Here is a 27655-nt window from a genome sequence, read left to right on the forward strand (position 1 = left end):
AAAATCAGGTTGCCAACATATTAAGAATCATGCTATTTGCTCTGAAAGAAGAGCATAAAAATCTGGTTAAGGTAAAAATGGTATCATATTATAAAGGTATACATTCAGAGAGAACAAAGGTTTGAACATAACAGTGATTTTTATAACACTTGGAAATTATTCCTGTCCATCAAGAGACCACTACCACTTGTCTCAATTCTTATAATATAAATGGATATTAAAATGCAGATTTTTCAAGATGTATTATTTCAAGCTCATTTAGTTTAGCCCATATCAGTTGTTATCTGTAATCAGAAACTGATGACTGGCATTAAGATTAAACAATTTTCTTCATACCTAATACAATTTCAGGGTGAAAATAGTAGGGTACCATGCCTGGGTATGTAACAGGACAATAAACATGAACCACAGAATCAACTCAAAACACTTACTAGCTATTAAAGACAAGAAACTTAAAGGAAGAAAGACTGGTATGATCTGCCTCTGGCCCTTGAGCTTACAATATGACAGGAGATACGTACTTAGACAATTAACTGATATACTTATCAAAGCTTAAAGTGAATGTAAATGGAAACTAAACAAATTTTCTTTCTTTTTAGATTCTTAAACCATGTTATCATTCCATATAGCTCATACTCTGAACAAGCTAGACTATTTTTCTCCATAGACACTGCTTGGTGCAGTTTCAAAAACACATGGCTAGAGAAGAACTGAAAAATTAATTTAAAACTGATTTCTGCAAGTAGAACTATGGTGTCTAACGGAACAATGCCCATTTCTCCTCACACTTAAAGGATGCTATTAGTTCAATTTCAGTTTGTCTAAGTATCTATTAAAGACTTCTTTAACTTATCCTATGGAGATTTAATTTTAACTCAAATTATATACAGGAGTTGAAACTCATTTATCATTAATCAAACATTTATTAAGTACCTATCATGTGCCAGGCACATAGGTGATGGAAAAACAAATTGAAGAAGGCATTGCTGCCCTCAAGGAGCTCAGACTAGTGAAGGAGACAAATAATTATATATTGGGTTGGCCAAAAAGTTTGTTCGGGTTTCCAAAAGAAATTTTTGGCCAACCCAATAGTAAAGAAAATATAATTGATAAATACCTAACGCCCAATCTAAAATCAGTAGTATAAGCTGATTTTAGGAAGGTAAGTAGGAATAAATCAGGCTAGGAAGAATGTTAGTTAAGGAGGAAAGTGCTTTCCTGGTAGAGAGAACAGCATGAGCAAAGGCATGGAAGAGAAAAGCAACATGGATCCCGCAGAGATAGACATCAGTTCAAGGCATGTGAAATTTAAACTGCCAGGCAGAAAATGGATGGATGGACTCATAAGTGAAAAGGTCCTAAGGCCAACACACATATAGAGAGGAATGACAGCCACATGACACTGGAGAGGTAAGCAAACTTCAGATCATGCAAGACTGACAGGCCAATTTAGGAATGTGGCCTTTTTTAGAAATCTAATATAATGACGGAAATGGTTTAGTGGTTTCTTGGAGTGGGGGGTGGGCTGACTACAGAGGTGTACACTAGAGCTTTTTAGAGTCATGGAAAAGTTCTGTATCTAGACAGTGGTGATGGTTACACAAGTGTAAACAACTGTCATTACTCACTGAACTGTACACTAGAATGGGTATATTTTATTGCATATTAATTAAACCTCAGTAAGGTTGATTGAAAAATATAGCCTGAATCACCTTGGAATTAATACTAAAAATAATACCTTTGTCATATAATATTTCACTAAGGCATGAAACACAAGGGTAAAGAGATTGCTTACCTTTCTATTAGGTGGAACCACAAAGAACTGCTGATATTCAATAGTTCTTGACCCACAAAAATTGCAATTTTATGTGGTTCAATCTCAATGTTACCTAGAGACTTGACTGCAAAATACTTAAAGGGCTAGAATTCCAGATACTCATAGGATAATAACTGCCATCTAAACCCCAATCTCCCTACAAAACTTCCAAAAAATATACAAATCATTAGGAAGAGCAAATAAAAGCACACACAGTTCACACCTATGGCATAACTAGGAAACAGGAATAGCACCTTATTTTACATGTAATTGGGGAAATAAAAATCTGAGGCCAACTGAGTTGGCTTTGGAGTTACCCAAAGTACAGAGTCAGATGAGGACTGTGTAAGAGAGGAAGGTATGATGCGGTCTTAGAGGTGGCACAGAAAAATAGATAATACCAGCTAAGGTTCACCACAGAGAGAGTCCAGCTCTGAATGGAGAGATCTTAAGACTTATGGGATGTAGTGAAACAAAGCATTAGGCACAGGAAGACCAAAAGGAAAAAGTTTGGAAAGTATATGGGAAGGGCTGTCACCAAAGGTGAGAGCCCTGTGAAGATATTATTTCTGAGGGAGAAAGGAAGCACCTTGAAAAAAGGGGGTATCTCTGGAGGTGTGTTGATAAAGGGAAAGAATGAAGCAATTAAGAATAAGGAGCAAACTGACATAAGTTAAACCTGTTAAAAATTCATAAATCAGCCAAAAGAGGACAATATTTATTAAAGGAACTCCACTTTCATATTTGTAGCAATCAAGCAAGGATCTTTGGAATTAAGAAACAAAGCAGGCACCCAAACCTCTACCTATACCTCTAGAGACAGTCCAACATAAAAGACAAAACACATAAAAGAAATGTCCAATGAATCCAGCAATCATACAAGTTTCTATTAGAAGGGGAGAGAAAGACATCAAAATTTTTCGGTGGATGAAAATTCTCAAAAACGCAGAAAATAACAGCTATAAAAGAGAAAAAAATTGTAACATAACACTTCAATATTAATTATATATAATTAAGCAATGCAGATATGAAAAAACATTTCAAATTTGAAATTAAATAGAAAACTGAGGATAAAGAAGAACTACATAAATAGATATTCCATGAATATGGATAGGAAGACTCAATACTGTCACTATGTTAGCTCTTCCCAAATTGATTTATACATTCAACACAATCCCAATCAAAAGCAGAGCAAAATATCTTATAGATAAAACAAATGGATTCTAAAGTTTACATGGATAAGCAAAGGACCCAGAATAGCCAACACAATATTGAGGGAGATGAACAAAGTTGGAGGACTGACACCATCTGATTTTAAGACTTAATATAAAGCTATAACTATACTATTACTATTAGTAATCAAGGACAGTATGTTGTAGGCAGAACAATAGACAAACAGATCAATGGAACAGAAGAGAGAGCCCAGATATAGATCCATGTAAATACATTCAACTGATCTTTGACAAAGGAGCAAAGGCAATACAGTGGAGTAAAGACAGTCTTTTCAACAAATAGTGCTGGAACAACTGGATATCGACATGCCAAAAAATGAACCCTGACACAGACATTACACTCTTCACAAAAATTAACTCCAAATGGATCACAGAGCTAAATGTAAAACACAAAACTCTAAAACTCTTAAGAGAGTTTTATAAATTTTTAGGAGAAAATCTAGATGACCTTGGGTGTTATATCTAAAAAGTCATTGCCAAATCTAAGTCACAATCCTTAAAAGAAAAAATTGAGAAGCTAGACTTAATTAAAATAAAAAACTTCTGCTGTGCAAAAGACAATGTCAATAGAATGAGAAAACAAGCCATAGACTAGGAGAAAATATTTTCAAAAGATATATCGAATAAAAGACTGTTATCCAAAATATATGAAGGACCCTCGAAACTCAACATTATGAAAACAAACAACCTGATTAAAAAACGGGCAAAACACCTAACAGACATGTCACTAAAGAAGGTACAGATATCAAATAAGCATAAGAAAAAGACGCTCCATATCACATGCCATCAGGGAAATGCAAATTAAAATAGCAATGCGATACTACTACACATTATTAGAATGACCGAAAACCAGAACACTAACACCACCAAACGCTGGCGAAGATGTGGAGCAACAAGAACTCTCATTCACTGCTAGTGGGAATGCAAAATGGTATAGTCACTTTGGAAGACAGGTAATTTCCCACAAAACTAAATATACTCTTCCCATATAATCTAGCAGTCAAGTTTCATGGTATTTACCAAAAAGAGTTGAACACTTACTTCCACCCAACAACCTGCACATGGATGTTTACAACAGTTTTTTTTTAAAGATTTATTTATTATTTATTTATTTATTTATTTATTTTTGACTGCTTCGGGTCTTAGTTGCGGCACACGGGATCTTCGTTGAGGCATGTGGGATCTTTCATTGTGGCACACAGGCTTCTCCCTAGTTGTGGCGTTTGGGTTTCTTCTCTCTAGTTGTGGTGCACGGGCTCCAGAGAGCATGGGCTCTGTTGTTTGTGGCACGCAGGCTCTCTAGTTGAGGCACTCGAGCTCAATAGTTGTGGTGCACAGGTTCAGTTGCCCCGTGGCATGTGGGATCTTAGTTCCCTGACCAGGGATCGAATCTGCGTCCCCTGCATTGTAAGGTGGATTCTTTATCACTGGACCACCAGGGAAGTCTCTACAGCAGTTTTGTTCATAACTGCCAAAATGTGGAAGCAACCAAGATATCCTTCAGTAGCTGAAAGGATAAACAAGCTGTGGTCCATCTAGACGATGGAATATTATTTACCACTAAAGAGAAATAAGCTATCAAGCCAAGAAAGACATGGTGGAACCTTAAATGCACATTATTAAGTGAAAGATGTCAATATGAAATGGTTAAATACCATAATTCCACCTATATACATTCTAGAAAAGGCAGAACTATGGAGATGGTAAAAAAGTCAGTGGTTGCTGGGTGCGGGGGGAAGCTGGGGGGAGAAGGAATTAACAGTTGGAGCACAGAGGATTTTTAGAGCAGTGAAACTGTTCTGTATGATACTATAATGGTGGATACTTGTCATTATATATTTGTGAAAACCCATAAAATATATAATACCAAAAGTGAACCCTAATGTAAACTATAGACTTTGGATTCTAATGATGTGTCAGTGTGGGTTCATCAACTGTAACAAAGGTAGCACTATAGATGGATGTTGATAGTGATGTGACTGCCCATGTGGGGGGTCAGGGTGTATGGGAACTACCTGTATTTTCTGCTTAATTTTGCTGTGAACCTAAAACTGCTCTAAAAAAATAATGACTATTTGAAAGAAAAAAAAAAAAAAAAACACACAGAATAGACATCATGTGCCTCCTGATGTAATACCCTGAGAAGGATACAATATCACCTATGTGATATTCTTGCTAATAATATGCTTAACTTGAACCTAATCACAAAGAAACAACCATACAAATCCAAACTGAGACAGTCTGTAAAACTTTGACTTTACAAAATGTCCATGTCATAAAAGACCGAGAATTTTCCTAGATTAAAGAAGACCAAAGAGGAATAACAACTAAGTGCAATGATACACACTGAAGTATTCAGGAGCAAAAGTCCTATGATTTCTGCAACTGACTTTCAAATGGTTCAATAGAGAGTGAAGGGAAAAGGCGAGGGGGGTGTGGGGGTGGGGGAGAAAAAGGGGAAACGATACAAAATGAGACTAAAATAGAGCAACATTTTTTTTTTCAAAACTGAAGGAAAGAAAGTGTGAGTCAAGGATTTTATATCTAGCCAAGTTATGCATCTTGTAACAAAACTATAGAAAAATAGCTTTTGGTATGTAAGAACTCATAGAATATCACAGTTGCAAGATTATTAAAGCATGAACTTCATCTATGAGATGACTGGGAAATGTTGACAAAGAGGCTGGTAGAGAATAAAAAGCATTAAATGAATTAAAAATGGATACTTTATCATGCTGAAGACCACAATTCCCAGTGAAGCCAAGTACTACGTATCATAACAGCCATCCTCACAAAGCAGAAACTCCATGAGATGCATGGAGAAACAGGCAAAACTAAAAACAGGGAACTTTAACATACCACTCTCAATCAAGTAAATGAACAATAAGTAAGGTTACAGAAGCCCTAAAGAGCATAATAAGGTTTATCTTATCACTACATAACAAACTTCACTCTCTCTATTCTTTTTCAAGTGCACATGGAATATTCACAAAAATTACCATATACATGTATTAGGCCACAAATAAAACTACAGTAAGAGCCATAGGAAAAATAATACAGACAAAATCAATCTCAATGCAATAAGGCTAGAACTAATAATAAAATAAAACAAAAAATTCATTTCACCTGCAAATTGTTTTAAAAATTAAATAACTCTGGAGTCAAAGGCAGAGTACTAATAAAAATCACAGAACTTCTAAAAAACAATAACAAAACCACCACAGGTCAGAATCTAAGAAATGCACTAAAACAGTGACCTGAGGAAAATTCAGACCTTTAATATTTATACCAATACAAATGAAAGAATCAAAATAAATAAAATAAATATCCAACTCAAAGGATTAGGGGAAAAAAGTAAACAAACCAAAAAAAGGGAGTAAGATATTAATGTTAGGAAAAAACAGAACCAACAAATAAATACATAAACTGGTTCTTTAATTTGCATAACTTTATACAAATAAAGCTGAAAACTTAGATGAAACATGATTTTTCTAGGTAAGTATACTAAATATAGGATATAGGAATATAGGAAAATTTATTAAACTTGACTCTTGATTACTGGTAGAATTAATAAACTGCAGTTAATTTTGCAGTTAAATTGCAAAATTTAAACAAAACCAAAATTCATAGATGAAATAAGAGAAAGTTATCAAAGAGTTGCTTCACCAAAAAGCATCAGTATCCACTGAGGAATTCTACCAAGGCTTCAAAAACCAGATAACCCCTGTATTTATCAAGCTTTTAATTTTCTGTAACTTAGGATGTTTTGATATCTGGGAGGGCCTTACAGACCCAGGGAGAAACTGCCTCTCCCAAGGCTACCTAATTCCTAAAGATAATAAACAACTTATTTGGGAGCACGCCTCTCATGTGCAACCCAACCATTTCCTTTATTTAACCCTCACACAAGTCCATGTTTCCCATACCCTAAATTAACCCAGGTCCAGGTACCAGACAGTTAGGGACAGCTCCTATGTTCCAAAGCCCACCAAAATTATTCAAACTAGCCAGTCCTATACTGTTTACCCTGCTTTGCCTTTCCCATGTAAACCCTATAAAGGATCAGGTCTATTTTTTCCCCTCACTCCTGCTTCTGCCTCCTGACCAAATGTGGTGCTTCCCTATGTGACATGGCATACCCCCTTCTCTCAGGACACGTAAGTAATAAATTCTTTCAATGGCAATGACCTCTCCATGCCATCACTCAGTCACCTCTATAAATAAAACACACAAGTACAAATTAGGCAACGCCAAAACTATTTAAACAGTTCCAGACCATATAAACAAAGGAAAATTTTCTAAAGTCATTTTTTATGGAGCAAATACAATGATAATTAGGTGTGAAAATGTCTACAAAAAATACAGAAATATAAAATACAAAATACAAAAATAAATATCAATGTAAAATATGAAATAAAATTTTAACAAACAGAATCAAACATGACCAAGGAGTATGTATCTCAGGAATATGAGGATTATTCAATATAAAAAATCCTTCCATATAATTCACTATATTCACAAACCAAGGAGAAAACTTATTCATTTCCATCGATGCTGAAAGGACATTCAACAATATCCAACAGCTATTCCTAATAAAATCAATCAATCAATCAGAGCTTGGTGAATACTTCCTAACAGTTAAATTGTATCTATATATCAGCCAAAAAAGCCAGCAACTTATATAATGGGGACATACCACACACATCACTGAATGAGTAAAACATAGCTAATGCAATAGACAACAGAAAAATAATTAGTCAAATGAATTGGAGAGAAAGAAATAAAACTCTATGTATACACAGATATGATAATATACCTAGAGAACCCAAAAGAATCAATCACAAAGTAATCCAAACAGTAAGAGAATTCAGTAAAACAGGATGTAAAACATACAAAAATCAAAAGCCTCCACATGTATACAAACAATAGCCTGTTAGGATATACAACGGAAGGAAAGATTTCATTTATAATAGCAACAAATGATAAAGTACCTAGGAATCAACATAATAAGAAATGTGCATAATCACTATACAGAAAACCTTAAAACACGACTGAAAATTCAAAAGTGGACTAGAACAAATGGAAGGATATGTAACTTTTTCATGGATACAATGATTCAACATTATAAAAATTCCACTTTTCTCCAGTTATTAAAAAATTTAATGTAATCCCAATAACAATACAAACTTTAAAAAATTTAGACCAGTTGATTCTAAAGTACATATGGAAAAAAACAACAACAAGAATAACCAAGAAAATCCTGAGAAAGAAGAATGGTGGTGGGGAGGGGGAAGAATGTTATAGAATAGCATGGATTAAATGATATAGACAAGGAATCATTACAGGAAGTCCTAAAACAGAACCAATTATGTGGGGAAACTTGGTATATCACGTGAGTATATGTCAAATCACTGTAGAAAAGGTAGACCTTTTCATAAATGATGCTGGAGAAATAAATAACTATTGGGGGGGGTTAGATCTATACTTTGCAACAAACACTGGAATGAATTCCAAGGAGGTCAGAGATCTAAATGTAAAAAAAAAAAATGATTACCATAAAAGTACTACAAGAAAACATGAGTGAATTTCTAATAGGAATTCCTACAGTCTGGGAATCAGAAAAGCTTTTCTAAGACAACTGGAATCTGGAAGCAATAAAAGAAGAGACAGATATATCTGATTACGTGAAAACAAAAACCTTCTGCATGGCAAAACAAAAACTTGTATGGCAAAAGATACAAACTCAAAGAAAAAGGGCACATATCTCTAAATTATATAAAGAGCTCTAAAAAAAATCAAGAAAAAAGGGACCAAAAACCATTAGGAAAAAAAGTATCAAAAACACAAACACATAATTCACAGAAAAAAAAGGCAAATATTTCCTAAGTATATGAAAACGTACTCAACATCATTCATAAGAGACACGTAAACTAAAATCACACAGAGATATCAATTCCCATCTATCAGACTGGCAAAAATTCAACAGGTAGGCAACATACTCTGTTGGTAAGATTTTGGAGAAACAGGTATTGTCATTTTTGCTGGTGGAATTAAATGATATAACGTCTATGGAGGGTGATGTGGCAATATCCAACAAAATCACATATGCATTTACTCTTTTACTCTGCAATTCCACGTCTACAAATCTACAAAGATACAATGCCAAAAATACAAAATGAATATGCACAAGGTTATTCATTACAGCACTATTTGTAACAGAAAAAGCTTGTATGTAACTTAACAAAATGAGGAAGACATCTATATACTTGTGATAGTCACTTTATGTGTCAACTTGACTGGGCTACGGGGTGCCTAAATATCTTGGCCAAACATTCTGAGTATTTTGGTCAGGACGTTTCTGGATGAGACTAACATTTAAATGGGTAGACTGAGTAAAGCAGATTGTCCTTCTTAATGAGGGTAGGCTGTATCCCACCACTTGAAGGTCTGCATAAAACAAAAAAGCTGACTCTCCCCAGAGTATGCGAGATTCTTCTTGCCTGACTGCCTTTGAACTGGAACACTGAATTTTTCCTGCCTTCAGACTCAAACTGAAACAGCAGCTCTTCCTGGGTCTCGAGCCTGCTGGCCTCAGGATAGGAATTACACCATTGGTTTGGTTCTCCTGGGTCTCTGGCGTGTCAACCCATCCTGCAGATGCTGGGACTTGTCAGCCTTCACAAACACATGAGCCAATTCTCTGGAGAACCCTGATTAATACAATATCAAATAGAATGATCTCCATGACATAATATTAAGTAAAAAATGAAATGTACAAAAGAGAGTATATGACATGTACCACTTGAAGAGATAAGACAGGATGGATACATGTATATACATTGTATGAATTTGCTTATTTCTGCAAAAAGGAGAAACAAGAAACAAATGAAGAAAATGGAAGGGGGCCTATTCTGAGTATACCTTTTTGTAAAGTTTTGACTTTTTTTTTTTATAGCTACTTTATTTATTTTTAGCTGTGTTGGGTCTTCGTTTCGTGCGAGGGCTTTGTCTAGTTGCAGCAAGCGGGGGCCACTCTTCACTGTGGTGCGGGGGCCACTCTTCATCGCAGTGCGCGGGCCTCTCACTATCGCGGCCCCTCCCGTTGCGGGGCACAGGCTCCAGACGCGCAGGCTCAGCAGTTGTGGCTCACGGGCCCAGTTGCTCCGCGGCATGTGGGATCTTCCCAGACCAGGGCTCGAACCCGTGTCCCCTGCATTAGCAGGCAGATTCTCAAGCACTGCGCCACCAGGGAAGCCCCAAGTTTTGACTTTTGAACCATGTAAATGCCTTATATTCCCTCAGATTAAAAGAAAATAAGAAAAAAGCCCATAAAACAAAGTAAAGTGAAACTAACTGCAAAGTAAATTGGTAACATAACCATACACAAAAGAATTGTTTCGAGTAACTTTTAAACACAGTATTGTGACCCTTAGTGAGATATGTTCTAAAGACAAAAGAACTAACTGCAAAGAAATCTTAAACTTCAGTTTATTGTTAGAAGTAGAATTGGTACTGTAATTTTGAAACCATTTTATGTTAACTATAGAACAAAGCAAATATGTTGATGTTATTCCAAACTAAGTCCTTCAGAGTAACAGAAGAGATAATATACAAATATAAAACAAAAAAGTTAGGCAAAAAACCTGTAATGTTACATTTGAATAGTAAATATCAATTATGAATTTAAGACTATATATATTTCTGTTCAGTGAAAAATTCTAGAAGGAAGGACACCCCAGAAGCATATCTAGTGCCCAGATCTTAATTTCTATTTCTCACTACAAGAAACTAAGGCTCCTTGATTGTAGGTCTTGACTTGGAAGGTAAAGCTTGTCTTGTAGTAGATAGCAAGAAGTGCTCAAAGGTGATGTCAGAACCAAGAAGCCAGCTTTGAAGAGGCTCCCACTGGCTAAATACGGATTAATTTGAAGACAAACACACACACACAAATCAAAGACTGATGGAAAAAGTGAATCCAGGAGCCTACAGTGATATTCCAAAAACAAACAGACAAAACCCACCAAAACCAAACAAACCAACCAAACAACAACAAAACCACAACTCATTTGTCACAATCGGAATTGACTATTACACCAACTCCTTACTCTGAAAATTGCTAATTAAACAGAAAGAATTACAGGTATATGTTTATTTTTACCTAGCCTTTCCAGAAAACATGTAATCATTCCCTGTTCATAAGGGAAAGTTTTTATTTACAGAAGAATGACCGCTAATAAATGCAACGAATGATACAATTAAAAAAATCATTTTACCACCCCAAATTTATTTAATAAATGGAGTAAACCTGTTAGTTGAAAGATTGTTGGGAGACAGGATTGATCCACAAGCCAAAAATGTCACTCTACGTATGACTTGCTGATTACAAAGGGAAAACATAAGTTTACAATGGAAGGATCTAGTAGTTACCACCTTAACCAAATGGCAAAATTTAGCATCTCTAATAGTGGAATAACCTGACAATAAGAACTTGCTAATGTGTTGCAATGTGAAGTATGCAGTTTCACCTAATAAATATTTTGGCAAAAATCTGGGACCTGAATCAACACTTTAGACTCAACGTTCAGTTAATAAGAAATAAAGGAGACTGAGGAAATAGTTAAATGGCACCACGATAAAACAATCAAATAAATCCAAAACAAAGACACAAAGCTAGTTTTGGATTAGGATACAGATAATCACAACAGACCCCTGGTTGTGCTATAACTAGGAAAAAAGAAAAAAACCTACACAATCTAAAAAATAATGTATTAAAAAGAAATCAAGAGAACTGAGTATGCAAAGGGGTCTAATGGAAGGGACCACAGGCACTTTGTGCATTTGCTGAAAAGGAGCATGAGTGGTGAAGGATCAAGCCTTCCAAGGTAGAGGAATTTTGTTCGATTAAAGGAAAAGCAGCAGAGCTTTCAATGGCTGCTTAGAATGGAGTGACACACTGGAAACTTTAAGAAATCCAAATGCAGAGATTGTTCACCCCATTCTCCTGCCCTCCCCCCATAGGTCTTTTTTCAAGTAAGAAAAAGGTGGGGGAGGGGGAAGCACTGGAGACTTGGGAGTGGGACTAAAAAAGCAAAGAAAATTCTCTGCACTCTTCCATGGGCTTAGGTCCCAGAGTCCTGCTACAGGCTGGTACCTGTAATATACACAGAACAGGACTCACTCTCAAGGCATTTGAAGCCAGATGCGAACTGAAACTATCTAAAGTGGTAATCCAGCTTCAACCCAGCCTAACTCCTGATGAGATCAAAGTGTTCAATCTCTTATCCCAGCTGCCTATCAGAGAAAAAACCATGCCCTCTCTGGGAAAATAATATTTACCCCAGTCTCTTCTAAACATAATGCCAGTATACATGGGTTGGCCAAAAAGTTTGTTCGGGTTTTTCTGTAAGCTGTTATGGAAAAACCCGAACAAACTTTTTTGGCCAACCCAGTGTATTTTTAAAAATTACCAGACATACAATGCAGCAGAAAAAAATGATCCATAACCAAAAGAAAAAACAGCCAAAAGAAACAGAACCACAGATTAATTTCATGTTGGAATAAGCTGACAAGGACTTAAAATAACTATTATAAATTTTTTTAATAGAGAAAAATATTAACTGAATAGATGAAAATATGGAGAACTTCAATAGAAAAATGAAATCTTTAAAGAAGAGCCAAATTATTATAGAAAAATTAAGTAAAATGGTATCTTGGAAACATCTCTTTTGGTAACTGATAGAAGGCCAAAAAGAAAAATCAGTAAGGATAATAGAATATTTGAACAATGCTACTAATCACCTCGAACCAACAATCACAAAATACAGAATGTGGTATATTTTACAAATCAACTGACATTTCTCTAAAAACAATGTTAGGGAAAACAAAAACAATAACCTAAAAAATTTAACCACCAAAGCACAAGCCTTGATTTAGGAGAAAAAAAGTATAAAGTATGTTATGGGGACAATAACAAACATCTGAATTTTATGCACTAGATATTTTAGGAAATTACTGTTAATCGTCTTAATGTGTTTATAGTATTGTGGTTATGTAGGAGATGGAGATGAAATGTCATGTCATCTGCAATTTACTTTCAAATGGTTCAGGAAATGGTGTGTTTATATGTTCCTCTGTGTGGAGAGTTAGAAAAGGCAAATTCTTTTATTAAACATACAACTATAACTTTATATTGTGTTTTGTTTCTAATTTAAATACTTCATATTACAAATATAATTTTACTAATTTTTAGAAGGAAATCTTATGTATAATTCTTCAAGCTAAACAGTCAACAAAATCTCAGCAAGGTAATGTCAGTAAGACTTATTTCACACATCGAATTCCTCTAAAGTTTTTAGTATAACTACTGGAAGTGAACTTTTGTCAAACCCCTTTTAAAGCTGATTTTAGCTTTTCATAGTGACGCTGCTCTCTTAGAACTGTCAACAGGGAAAGGAAATACATATAACCCAAGTTAGAACTACAGATAACTCATTTCAAAATTCAATATTGCTTTGAAGCCTTTTTTCCCAACCTAGTTTTAAGTTTAAAGTAAAGACACTATAAAACTTCTCTTGGGATTACTTTCCATAGTAAAATCTTTTTACCGTATTTTGCCACTGTTCTTTTTCAGCAGTTTGACCTAAATTCTTATTAATGTTCTTTTTCAGCAGTTTGACCTAAAAATGACCTCTTTCAGAACACATGTAGATACAAAAACTATTGATAAAAACACAAATCTGAGGAAAAAGAAAGAAGAGTGAAGTGTGAGGCATATTCATTATTCAAGTGGAAGGTACAAGCAAATGCTCCTATGAGAATACCACATATCAAAGTGGTATTTGAAATAAAGTCTGAGAGCTTGCCTGATGTATTGGAATACTAATTTAAAAGCAGTGCTGCTAAGAGCAAAGAATGCTGGTCTTAAATAGCGATGGTACTGACTTCCTGATTGGATTACATTATTACTTTGTATCACAAGGGAAATATTTGGCTCAGTAGTACGCCTCAATTTGCGTTTCTTAGCTTGAAGGAGAAATGTATACTTTGTAGAATAGTCACATTTATAACCATTTTTCCTCTAGAAAAAGCAAAAAAAAAAAAAAAAAAAAAAACCCAAACATTTTAATCCCAAGCATCTCATTTCTTATTATTCTGGCTCCTTCCTTTAGTTCAACTCCACAATTCTTTGGCTCCACAATCCACTGATAATAACAATCTTTTCACTGTTCCTCACCTACCTCACATTTTCAGCTCACTTCTTACATATCATCATAATCACCACCATGTATACATCACCATCTCCCCTGCTCCTCTCTTAAGTCATTATACTCATTTGAGCATTAATCCTACCACACCGTCTGTCCATTCACTCTCTCCTTCTCCAAGAGAACTGTTTCACTATAACTTTGTGCCTTGATTACTGTAGCAGCTTCCTAACTGGTTTCCTTACTAACATCCTTGCCTTTTCTATAGTCTATCTTAACACTACAATTAGTTCTTAAAAATCACTGACACATTTCAAAAGATTAATAAGATCCTGTTACTTGTTCTTCTTAAAACACTTAATGACTTCACATCTCATGAAGAATAAAGGCCAATGTCTTTACCATGGTCCACAAGATCCTACAAAATCTAGCTGTTTGTTATCTTATTTTCTATCACTCTCCCCTTCTCATTCTGTTCTAGCCACACTGGTCTCCTTGCTGTTTCTGAAACATGCCAGCAAGCTCCTGTCTCAAGGCCTCTGGACTTGTTAAGGCTTGCTCTCTTACTTCCTTCATGTCTTTTACACATCACTTTAGTGAGGCCTTCTCTGTCTACCCTATTTAAAATTGTTTTATTTCTCCTTGCTTTATTTTTCTCACAGCACTTACCATTATCTGACCTAGTGTATATTTGACTTATGTATTGTTTCTTGCTTCTAACCCTCACTAGCATGTAAGTTCAGTGAGAGGAAGGATTTTATCTGTTTGGTTGAGTGCTATACTCACAGTGCCTATGATGTGACTGGTACACAGTAGACAAGCATTTAAATTTATTTATTAAATGAATAAATAAAAGAATGAAGTAAAATACATATTTTTCTCTGGATTATCTGTTGAATAAATGAAATAGGCACTATTACATAACTTTTAAATGAAATCAAAACAGAAACTTTGAATAAAAAATAATTGAAATGAAATATAAACCTAAAGTTACCATAAACTTATTGTCCAAGCAGAAAGATAATGTTTTGTTTTCTGGGAAGTGATTTTTAAATTCAGTCAATATACAAATTCATTCTTATTATTTTACCACTTGAGAGAAATGATCAGCAGTATTCCATTTTCTGATGTTTTTAAAATTAGAAGCTCTGCTATGAGAAAATAAACATTATCCAAAGTCAATATAAGTGCTGGAATACCCTGAATCACATATAAAAATTCAGGATTTGGAAACTTTTAAGATGTTTTCAGCTTTAAAGAATTGAAAGTATTCATTTTTACTTGAATCCAAATATAATTGTCTAAAGAAATTTCTATACTATAACTTATTAATGATGAGTCAAGTGCTAAATCTCATATTTTAAATGTACCAGTGCTTAATTAAACATATTAAATGTATTTAAAGTTATACATTTAAGAAGTTGAAACAAAGAAATTTAAGTTATATCAAAGAAAAATATTTTGATTAAAAAAAGGTGAATGAAATAAACAGAGAGAAAGTGAGGCAATGGGGAGAAGCTATTTAAAAGACATCATCTGTTTTAAAACATTTCTATTTTGGTACAATGAATCATATACGGCATTATTTAGACTTAAGAATTTAAATAATACATTAGAAACCAAAAATGTTAGTTCATAAAAACACTCACCTACAACACCATTCAATACGACCTTCGCCCTCACAAGTTTTTGCCCAATGATTATCTGCCAAATTTTTCATTGCAACAGCATATTCACAAAGTGTTTCCTCATCCTCACAATGTTCTCGCCAGATCTTATCAAAATCTCCCACTAAAAACAAGGAAAAAAATAAATTAAGTTGACTTAAAATACGTCAGGCTCTTAAAAGCTTCAGCATAATCTACAATTATTTAAACATGAATAAAAGCAAACTCATGAAGTAAAATTCCATGAAGTTTAACTTCATAATTTTCGAAGTTCCTTTATGCAAATAGATTCATCATTTTAACCATGATGATTTGATAACCAAATAAATTTTACCATTTTAAACAGATGGATTTGTGAAGCTGAATAAAACTAATAAATATAAGTAGACATATACAAGTTATCAATTTATAAACCAAAAACATCCTGGTAGGGGACAAGTATGGCTGGGCATTCAAACATTAATTGTCCTGCTACCATTGGGCAATATGACCTTGCAGCAACAGAGAAGCCACTTAATCCTTCTTCTTGTATGTTATTTTCTTGGATCTCTACAAATTTATCAGTTTTCTATATTAAAAGGGGTTGATAGGTGAGATGGCAACATAAATTAGCATGCAAGTTAAATGGCTGTGTATTGATACACTTGGACTTGCTGTAGGCATACACTTAAAAAATTATAATCCTAGTGCAAAAACATTGCTAGAGAAATTACCTTGGAAACCTCTCCAAAGTTTTGAGTCTTTATAAGATGAATAAAAATTATAAGCTGACTACATTATCTGGCCACAGCATTACTTCCAGCTACTACCTTTTTTCTTTTTAAATTAGATCAGTCATCATATTTAATTTGAAAAATCAATGTGAGTTCTGATAAAGAAAGGTATGAATATGCCACAGCCAAATAAATAATATTTACATAATTGTAAAGGTAAAAGAGTAAACAAAAATTATCAAGTTGGCTTCAATCAATGTTCTTAGACATACTTTAGGTTCTCTTGCCACATGTTCAAATATAGGCAATTGTTTAGTGACAGAATAAACTTAAAAACATAAACACAACAACCAAATTTGGGGATGGCAATTATAGTCAAGTTCTTTCCCCAGGTGAGACAATTAGATTCCGGTATTTAAGAGTTGGGTTTTTTTTAACAGAAAAGGAATTATAATAGTTCAAAGTTAACAACACTTATCTATTCAAAATTTGAAAAACTTTACTGGTTATTTTAAGCACTTAGCCCAGCACGTACTGAGTTGAAAACCAAACTATTAGCCTTCTAGTTTGACCAATACCAGAAAGAGCAGTAAGGGTACAAACATGCCCTCACACACACATTGCTCAGTTAAGATGAAATATGTATCAGTCTCAGCCTTGGTCTGAATATTGACTTTAAACCCCAAAAGGATGAAAAGCTTTCTCTTTTTTCATTGTTATGTTCTTATACAATAATATTTTCATTAATCACTAATATTTGTGTAGTGACAGGGCTCTCAATTTGTTATACAGCAGGTTGGCAATAACTGTCCACTGAAAACAAGCAGGCAAACAAATTTTTCTACATTCTCAAAGGAAAACCCCTCAGTTTTGGTAACATCTTTCAGATGTAGTTATTTATCAAGTATCTAAGTAGGACTACAGGAAGTAAAGTCTTTGAAACAAATATTTTGATTAATGATACTTCAATAAACCTATGATGTTCATAAGACTATTCCTGACTTTACTCATCAGACTTGATGTCAAATGATTCATTAAGGTACGGTATTATTTTAAAGGTGCTTTATCTTTTTTCTGAGATGGATATCATCAACTCTAAAAGGTCCATTGTTTGAATATGTAAGTTTCACTGTCTTATGTAATGTACATATTATAAATACATAAATTTACTATATTTTCTGGTAATAGAAGTCATTCAAACAAAAGTTCTATGATCAAATACGTTTGGGAAGGGCTTCCCTGGTGGTGCAGTGGCTGAGAATCTGCCTGCCGATGCAGGGGACACGGGCTCGAGCCCTGGTCTGGGAGGATCCCACATGCCGCGGAGCAACTAGGCCCGTGAGCCACAACTACTGAGCCTGCGCGTCTGGAGCCTGTGCTCCGCAACAAGAGAGGCCGCGATAGTGAGAGGCCCGCGCACCGCGATTAAGAGTGGCCCCCACTTGCCGCAACTAGAGAAAGCCCTCGCACAGAAACGAAGACCCAACACAGCCAAAAATAAATATAAAAATAAATAAATAAAATAAATAAATAAAAATGCAATAAAATTTTTTTAAAAAATAGGTTTGGGAAAAGCTATGTTTAACATACTTAAACAGATTTCCTTTTTTTAAGACTTCTTAGTTTAGATTCTACAGAAGGTACAACTTACGACAAGGACCTGGGTTCAAGTAGTCTATTTAGGAGGGAACCCTATGAAACAGGAGTGAGGGAGTGGGAGAACAAGTTAAGGGAGGAGAAAATGCTAATACAAGGGTGCATTATTGAGGCTGCTCCTGTGGGCAACACAAACGCATACAGAAAGCCTCTGGAATTGTATACCGAAAGGATGGGAGGCTGGACCATTTATCTATCAGTTACTATCCCCCGTTAACTGAAGGTTGTTAACAACCTGTACCTCTAGTCTACACTTAGGCACTGAAAAAGGGGATGCCCTCAGTGGGCTCCATCAGTGTTGGAAAAAGGTGAAAAGTAGAAAAGAAAGCAACACATTTAAAATGGGACTCTGTCGAGGCGAGTGCCTCTGGGCTCACAGTGTTTGTCCACCACACCCCAGGACCAATGGTATGCTATGTGAGCCGCCAAAGGCATCTACTATAAATTCTCAGAGTCCTTACTATGACATGTATACTGTGAAACTCAATTTACTCTAGAATTATTCTACTAGTTATGAGATACAAAGATGAGTTTATATATATATGGAAACCTACTGCCCTTCAGCTTTTTAGATGACCTCTAGTTTCTCACACTCAAAATTCTCTTTAACTATTTTAACTATTTAACTAAATTCTAAACTAAATTTAGAATTAAACTAAATTCTAAACTAAATTTAACTAAATTCTCTTTAAATACTTCAATTTTTTATGTAGTTTTAAGGCTTACTATCTGCTCTACTAAAGTTTTGAGGAAGGATTCACATTTTGTCTGTAAGCCTATCAAACTGATTGCAAACTTCAATTTAATGTTTTCACTAACATTTAAGAGTCTCCAGACTCTCTAAATATGCTGATACTGAGATTAATGTGATTAATAAAGTCAGTACACTTAATATATAATTGAAACTAAATGCAATTGTACATACTTTTCATTCCTTCAACAGATTTGCTGAAAAAATACTCTAGGTCAAACACTACAGAGAATAATAAAGTTAACGAGCAAGCACTGGCATCAAAGGAAGGGGAGAAGATGTATTAAAATGTGGTATCTGCTCTAATAGAGATATGAACCTGACATATTCACTATGGTCCATGTAAGCCACTCTGGACCCAGAACTTTTAAATCATGTATTTATTCAACAAAAAGTATCAAACCCCAACTACTAGGTATATACTATGTTACATGTCTGGTGGTTACAAAGTTGAACAAAAAATATAGTTAGCGTTCAGAAATTCCACTTTCCAGAATACCCTTGAAAGGTTATTTTTAAAATAAATAAATTTATTAAAAACAGAATGGGAAAATTCAGGTTTTCTTCATAACAGCCCATTATTTGTTTTTACAGTATTCAAAATAATGCTATTTACCTTTTAATCACTGTATTTTCAAAATAATTTATGATTTGGGTTCTAAAAGTCAAAAAAAGTTAAAGTTCACCAGTGCCCAGTATACAAATTCAAAACTCTGCTGCTAACTTGGTCAAACTGCATATGTAAAAAAATATGTTAAAACTCAATTCTGAGGATTTTTTGGTTGTTGTTATATTTTAGTTATTAGGTCACCCAATATTTAAAAGACTGTCTTATTTAAAAGGAAATACTTTTTCATTATCGAAAGGTAAATCAAGAACTAAGAACTTCCTGAGGTCTGCATCAAAAATCTACTCAACAGAACAAGAAATGCTTAAGTATTAAAGTTCAATCAATCGGAGGTCTCAATGAATTAATAATTAGCTTTATAATGATTTCTATATATTGGTATTTGTGATGACTCAAAATCATTGTGATTAATAATCTATTTTCTTACTTATTTCTTACAGGCATCCTATAAAAATACGAATGTATCTTAGTTAAAGAGAGAGAGAGAGAGAGAGAAAAGGGGGGAGGGGGGAAGGGAAGGGAAGAGAAGGGAATGGAGAGGAGAGGAAAACCTCTAATTAATGCATACATTTGACTTTGCCCTAACACAGAGAAATCTGGGTAATTAAAAAATTATATTTAGAAAGCACAATTAAATATATATATGTCCTGCAGCCTAACTTGAAATTAATAGTTAATAAACATTTTATAGTCAGACTAAAATAATAAATCTAGAGAAGAAATCAGTATTCATTTGTTCAAATACATCGTTTTAAGATCAACTTAAAGCTCTTCCAGGTCTTAAAGATAAAGTCACCTGATAGTCTCATAAAATTCTAGAATGAAGTTCACATTAACATGACTTCTATTCATTATATTCTCTTTACATTTAAATTTTTAAAAACACTAATTAAAAAATTAATTAATAATTCAAAACACAAGTGATGTCAACTTAAAGTTGCCAAACCAAATTCAGTATGGAAATCGAATGAACCAAATTATTCTGAAGCATGGTCCTACTGTCAGGATAATACCATAATTATTGACTAAACTCACCTTCACAAACATATGCAACAACTGAAGAATAAATATGTTACTTCCTATGAAAAGACAATAACTAGGAAAAAATAGCACATTCACTAGTTGATTAAAAAGACAAAGTTCTATGAAATCTAAGAAGGCAAAAAGGAAAACCAAACAGCAAGCTCATAGATACAGAGAACAGATGGTAGTTGCCAAAGGCAGAGGGTAGGGGAGTGGGCAAAATAGGTGAAGGGGGTCAAAGGGTACAAACTTCCAGTTATAAAATAAATACGTCATAGAGCTGTTAAAAAAAAAAAAGAGTTCCATTTTTAAGAATTTTGTGATTAGTTAAGATATTATTACTTTGACTGCAGCTGTCTTTGTAAGAACCAAGTATAATAAGTTAAGGAGTTATTTATTGTTGCTCAAGAACAGCTGTATTACAGGTCCAAACTCAGGTGAACCAATGGAATCTCTAAACTGTCTCTTTAGAATGCATACTATTCTTCCTTTTTGAATTAACCTCTCTAATGCCATCTGGTATAGCAAATTTCCTTCCTTCAAAACATAACTGAATTCCCATATTCTTCAAGAGGATTCACCTGCCTCCCATTTGATCATCTTACAATTCCCCCCTATATGCATTTGCCATCCTTATAGTACTCTGTCACTTGTTTATATAGAGAGTTTTCTATTAAAACCAGGTGTGATTTTTTCCATTAGAAAGTATAAACTGAAAGGCAAAGACTACTTTTGATTTATAACTTATATAAGCTATAGAAGTTAATCATGGTGCCCCATTAATGGGGGAGAAAATATTTAAATTTTCACCGTGCTCAAAAATTATAAGAAACACCAAAAATTACAAATTAAATAGTTGCTAGAGTAAAATTCAAATTACAGTTCATAACTGTCAGTAGATAATAGTGATGAATAAGCAGTAAAATTTGAATACTTCAAACAGTGTTCTCAAAATATTAGTTACAAGACGTTTAGGAAACCAATAGGTTCAAAGTCAATTTTCTGAAGACTCTCCACTGTTTTAAGCTAATTTATCATTTTTTTTTCACTTCACATTATCGTCAAAAAAAACAAACTTGCAAGTGGAAATGCAATCACATCTATTAAATTCTTTGATTATAGTACATGGGTCTTTTTGGAAAATCTATAAGATTAAGAAGAAATTATTGGTAACACATTACATAGATAAAGAATTACTTGTAAATGAATAAAATGAATAAGAGGTGCTAAGTTTCATGCATTTTTACATGCTGGGACCATTTGATGTTTAGAAGTACATTAGAAATAATATTATTTTTTCAATAACTCTATTCTAATTCTCAGTATAAAAAGACAGAATATAAAGCACAGAAGATAAGACATTTAGCAAGTGTAAATCTGAGGCCAATTTAAGATAAGGATAGCATGTCATTCTTGTCAGTTTAGCCTTGTGAGTCACGATACCAAAGATTAACATTGCACTCTTGTGGTCCTTAAATGGCGTACAATGCAATGGAGAAGGTATTACATGATTCCATGTATATAAAATTCTAAAATATGAAAACATATCTACAGGGACAAGAGATCAGTGGGACCAAGAGTAGAGTAAGAGAATGACACAAAGGAGCACGAGGAAATTTGGGGGGCAACAGAAATGTTCTGTGTCTTGATTGTGGTAAAAGATGTATAAGGTGTATACATCTGCCAAACCCAGTGAATTATATACTTTAACTGTGTGTAGTTTATTGTATATAAACTGTACCTCAATAAATTTCATTTTAAAATATGACGTGCTGTGAACACAGCATAAGTTTCAAAATAAAAACTATATTTCATTAAATTTGAGGGTCATCAAATACTCTGAAAACAAAAACAAGGAGTTACCTTGAGTATCACAAACAAGTCTTAAACTTTTAGAAATTCAGAAAATTTTCACTTTTACTTAGGTATATTACCAAATAGATGACCAGATTACCAAATTCAAGTTCAAAGAACATTTAAAGGTCATTTTCTCTAATATGAAGTAAGCAGAGAAACTCATGACCAAGTGGAAACAAGTTCAGCAGCCATTCCAAGACATTAAAACAAAGTGATCAGGACAAGATTGTCTCACGAACATAGTTAAACCACACACAGACCAGCTTTCTCAGTATTCTTGAGCATCTGATATAGTGACACACATAGAGGTGGGACAAAAACATCCAAGATGTTTGGTGTTGAAGCAGCTCCTGAGAATCAAACAAACGAACCACCTGCAAACCTGCATCTTACACCTAACGTGTTGCGACTAGTCATTTCTCTGTTAAGGGGAAAAACCTAGTATTCTAATGTGCTAAAAAGGTTGGACCTTTCACATAAAAAGTTAGAAATACAAAAAGCAAAGGGGGTCAAGAAAAAAAAGAAAAGAAAAGAAAAAACACTACAACCATCCTAATACTGAAGAAAGACACTATAGAACAGTCTAGATAGAAATTCCAGAAACCATTCAATCTTCAATGCCCTTAATGCATCCAGGTGGTAGCTACAAATACACGTTTTATTTTTAAAATTATGTATTTAACACAAGTAATGCTTCCTATGTACCAGATACTGTTTTAAGTACTTTACAAATATTAATTCATTTAATTCTAATACCAACCCATTGAGGCAGATATTTTACTTTACAGATAAGGAAATTGAAGTATAGAGAGATTAAGTAACCTTCTCAAGGGTACACATCAAACCTGGCAGTCAAGGGCCAAAGTCCATGCTCATAACCGCTATACCACCTTGCCTCTCTTTATGAGTTTTTAATTTATGAACTTTCATGGATATGAGCAAAGCTTTGCACTAAAGCAAAGTACACTGACTCTACTAGCCACAAACAAATGGTCTTTTGTCAGTCAAATGCAGTTATTTAGTCTCTGCAACTGCATTATTTGTCAGATTTCTGGCAGTGATTTCAACTCTGGCTGCACACTGGAATCACCTAGAAGTTTCATTTAATTGGTCTGAAGTGGGAACTGGTCGTTTATTTCACTGCTCCCCAAATGAATCCACTGTGCAGCCATGGCTTAAAGCCATGCGTCTATGGCAAGACTGTAAACTCAAAAGTCTGGTGAAATAATACACAGAGCAATTGAGACTTGGGGCAAACTGAAGAGTCAAATTTAATTAAAAAACAAAACACTGCATAGATAAAAGTTCACATTTATAAACACAGTTTGGCCCATGGTGCATCTTCTGTGCATGGAGCACTCTCTTATTATAAACATATTTATGATAAAAACAGTTAATTGAAATGTAAAACTTTGAACACATCCTGTACAAGAGATAGAAAAGAATCAAGAAAAGTTAGAATCAATGGCATCAGTATCTGTTATTCCCCTGTGAAACAACTTTACCGAAATGTGTACCACCACACAGATCTCTTGTTTAGTGTAAGCAAAGAACTTATGGAGAAACTTCTGGGACTTAAATTTTTATATAAATGGGAATAGGAATTTCTATATAAGTAGAGCAATTTCTGTATAAATGAGAATAGGGGATACTCAGATGTCTCTCTAAAGGCAAGGGGTTCTAAAATAACCCTTGCAATGAGCATCAATATATCGACACTTAAAGCACAATAAATTAGTACAGTTTAGATCAGTGGTTCTCAGATGTTTGGATTTTACAACTAGTACAAATTTCACCTCCAAAATTTAGGCAATTGATATTGGGGTTGCAAAATTTTGTGTGTGAAGTTAGAGTATATAATATATATACACATACACAAAATTATCATCTTAATACCAACACACACAAAGACACATTATACCACACACAATATCCTTATTAGTTCTCATTTTCTGAAAACAAAAACTTTTTTTAATCTATATTTGCCACCATTTACAGTTTTTTTAATAAAAAAATGGAATGATACTAATAATGATAATTTGGACCATTTTCAAAAGGTTAATCTAACATACTCACTTAAAAAGATATGACCATAAATTCATTACAAAAAATTTGTATCCAAAGTTAAAATGTAAAAGTTCTGAATACAAAAAGATTAGACTCAAACTATAAGGAAATATGTATATCAGCTTTTCTTTTGTGTGTGTGCGCCTTAAATCTACAAGGCAAGGTGCTAGGTACTAGGGATACAAAGATAAAAGGCAGAGTCCTACTCAAGTAACTAAATTCAGTGAAAAAGACAAGTGAACTGGTAAGTGATAACTATGATAAAAGCAAGGCAATTGTGCCATGGGAGCATATGGTAGAATGGGCAGTACTTATGTAAAATTGGACACTACTGGTATCTTCCAAGGATCTGTCCTCAGTTATACATTATCATCACTCCACTGGGTCATTCATCTGCCCTCAAAGCTGTAACTTCAAGAGAGAGTTTCCAATCCTTCACTTCCAAGGGATACCTTCCAAACTAAATCATTACCACTATCCCTATGACAAGCCAACCTGCCTGTCTACTCTTTTCTCCCTGCTCCCACCTCAACACAGACATTTCCAAACTGGATGGAAATGGCTATTTATATTTTTCCAGGCAAGAAATCTTGGCATCATCATTGACTCTTTTCCCCTTTACTTTCACTAAAACTGCTCACTCTGACCTTGACTTATGTTTGACTATTTGACTTATCTTTCTCTATTTTCATGATCACCACTGTTATTTATGCTATTATTCACCTTTAAAAAATAGATTAGTGTAAGAGTCTCCTAGCTGATCTACTTTCTTCTAGATTCCTTCCTACTCCAATCTATAGTACTTTAGCTAGGTGTTCCTCAACACTTTTGTCCACTGTATAATCTATGGAGCTTTTAAATAATACAGATGCCTGTGTTCCACAAAGTTCCAGAGATGATACTGATGTGGAATCAAGGCTAATATCCACTGCATTTGTTGTTATATTTTTTCCCACAAAACAATCAAAGGATCTATACCAATACTTTTTAGTTTTACCGTATCTTTTGAAATACAAAAAGTTCCTAAAAAGATACAAAGATGACTAGAAATAACAAAATCAAATAGTTAATATACTATGTGTACCTCACTGAGCTGACTGTTTATCAATGTTCCCTTTATCTTTTAGTGTTACTAATTATTAAACTCTTTTCATTTTTTTTCCCCTGCTAGAATGGCAGTTCAAACTCTCCTAGGGCAAAGTTAACAAGCATTTCTGTGGACATTTTTCACCTATTTTGTTGATTGAGCAAAGATTCTACCACAAAAAACAGCACTTTCAGATTCTATATCAGAATCAGAAAAGACCACGTAAGGAAAAAAGAGTAAAACTTCACTTGATAAAAAAGTAAAACAAGGAGAACCTGTGAAAAGTGTCTTGGGGTCATGGAGTTGGTCTGTATTTTGAAACAGTTTTGAAAGCCACCGAAGGAAAAAAAATTAGAAAATTTCAATTAAAAACACATAGTCTGTTATCCTAATTTTAAAAACAATTTCAAAACTTTGTTTCAGGAAAAACTCTAACGATACATTTATTCTTTCATTTTTAGACCTTTTGGTTTTAGTTTAAAATTATTTCTAATTCAAAGGTTTTTTTCCTTCCCCCCTACAATTCTCGTTTTAGATGTATGCTAAAGAAAACTCAATCACAAATGTATTTTTCAGCTTATCCTAAACTGCTATTCTAGCTCACCCTTTGTCTCAAACAAGGAAGAATAATTTCAATAATAAATAAGAATTAAACATCTAAACTAGGCTATTTAGTAGTTGACTCTTAAAATGCTGCTCACAGCTGTTAACCTTTGTAACACAGTGTTTTCCAGACTTAGTCTACAGAACCAACCTACTCTGTGTTCTCCTTTTCTGTTTCAGTATCAGTAATCTGTTTTACTTACTCTAACTACTTTTATAATATTATCATTGCTACTAATAAGATTGACTTTTTTAAATGTAGAAAAGTATAATAAAGATCTCCCATTAAACCATGACTTTGAGAATATCACTGTTAACAGGTTAACGTGCATTTTTATTTTTGTCTGATTGATAACCTACACGGGTTTATGTGACAAACTTGTTTAACCTGTTTTGGCATATAGAATAAGTAAATTCAGAGACTTAATTAAGTTGATGAAAATTGCTGAAGTAAAGACATTCACAAGATAAGTTAAAAAATCAAAACTAAATGGAATGGGGATCATACTTTTATTCCTAACAGCTGTAGCCTTTACATTTTCTTGTAGTTTTTACACGGATACTTTCAATTTAAAAAGAGATGCCAAGCATAATAACAATCATTACAGGAATAAGATTATGTGACTAGGATTATGGAAAAAATCATACAAAGTCAACTGAAAATACACACGGCTCTACTTCAGTTCTCAATTAGATATGTACTTATCAGGCAGATTTGATTAAACAATGACTCCCTGTTCCAAACTCCCTGTTTGGAAAGAAAAACTAGCTGTTTCTTATTTAAAAGCTGTTTCCAATCCTATGATATATTTTAAAATATTTTTGGCTTATATCAAGGCCATTATTTTGAAAATTCTGTATAGCAAAGACAGAAAACACCTACATCTACAAGCATATTTCCATTTATATAAACTCAGTCTAAAAGACTGTCCCTTATCTATAAATGGCTGATACCAGAAACACCCCTTCTCATCACCATTGCTAAACATTTCCCTACCATTTCCTTCTGGTAACTACTTCAGATATCAGCACTGCCTGGAGCACTGACGTTTATCTCCAGTTCTCACTTTACTCTTATACAAATAGGGAAAGGATCTCTAAGTGGTGACACAGGACAGGCAGTAAAATGGAGCAGAGAGGGGAAAAGTGGTAAAAGAGTGCATTAAACTTACCTGCTAGTCTTTACAATCCTATCCACTACCCCCTACCCCAAGCCTGCTCACTGCCACAACAAGCATCAGTTTGGACAAATGGACTGGGAATGATGGAGAGAAACCTTTTTATACCACATCAGAAAAATCTTATTTTCAATCTTATTCCTGCTTCATGTTCAATTCCACTACCAGAGATA

At 34.1% G+C, this 27655-nt stretch overlaps 1 protein-coding gene across 1 annotated transcript in view; it reads right to left on the reverse strand.

Annotated features, from left to right (window-relative positions):
• Positions 1–27655, reverse strand: part of SAMTOR (S-adenosylmethionine sensor upstream of mTORC1) — an 85939-nt gene that overhangs the window by 50305 nt on the left and 7979 nt on the right. Inside the window, exon 2 of the mRNA XM_082472361.1 lies at positions 15902–16043. Coding sequence (XP_082328487.1) covers positions 15902–16043 — 142 coding nt within the window. The remainder of the gene's footprint in view (positions 1–15901; positions 16044–27655) is intronic.

Source organism: Balaenoptera physalus (genome assembly GCF_965194825.1).
Source record: "Balaenoptera physalus genome assembly, chromosome: 8".
In the NCBI taxonomy this organism is placed as follows: domain Eukaryota; kingdom Metazoa; phylum Chordata; class Mammalia; order Artiodactyla; family Balaenopteridae; genus Balaenoptera; species Balaenoptera physalus.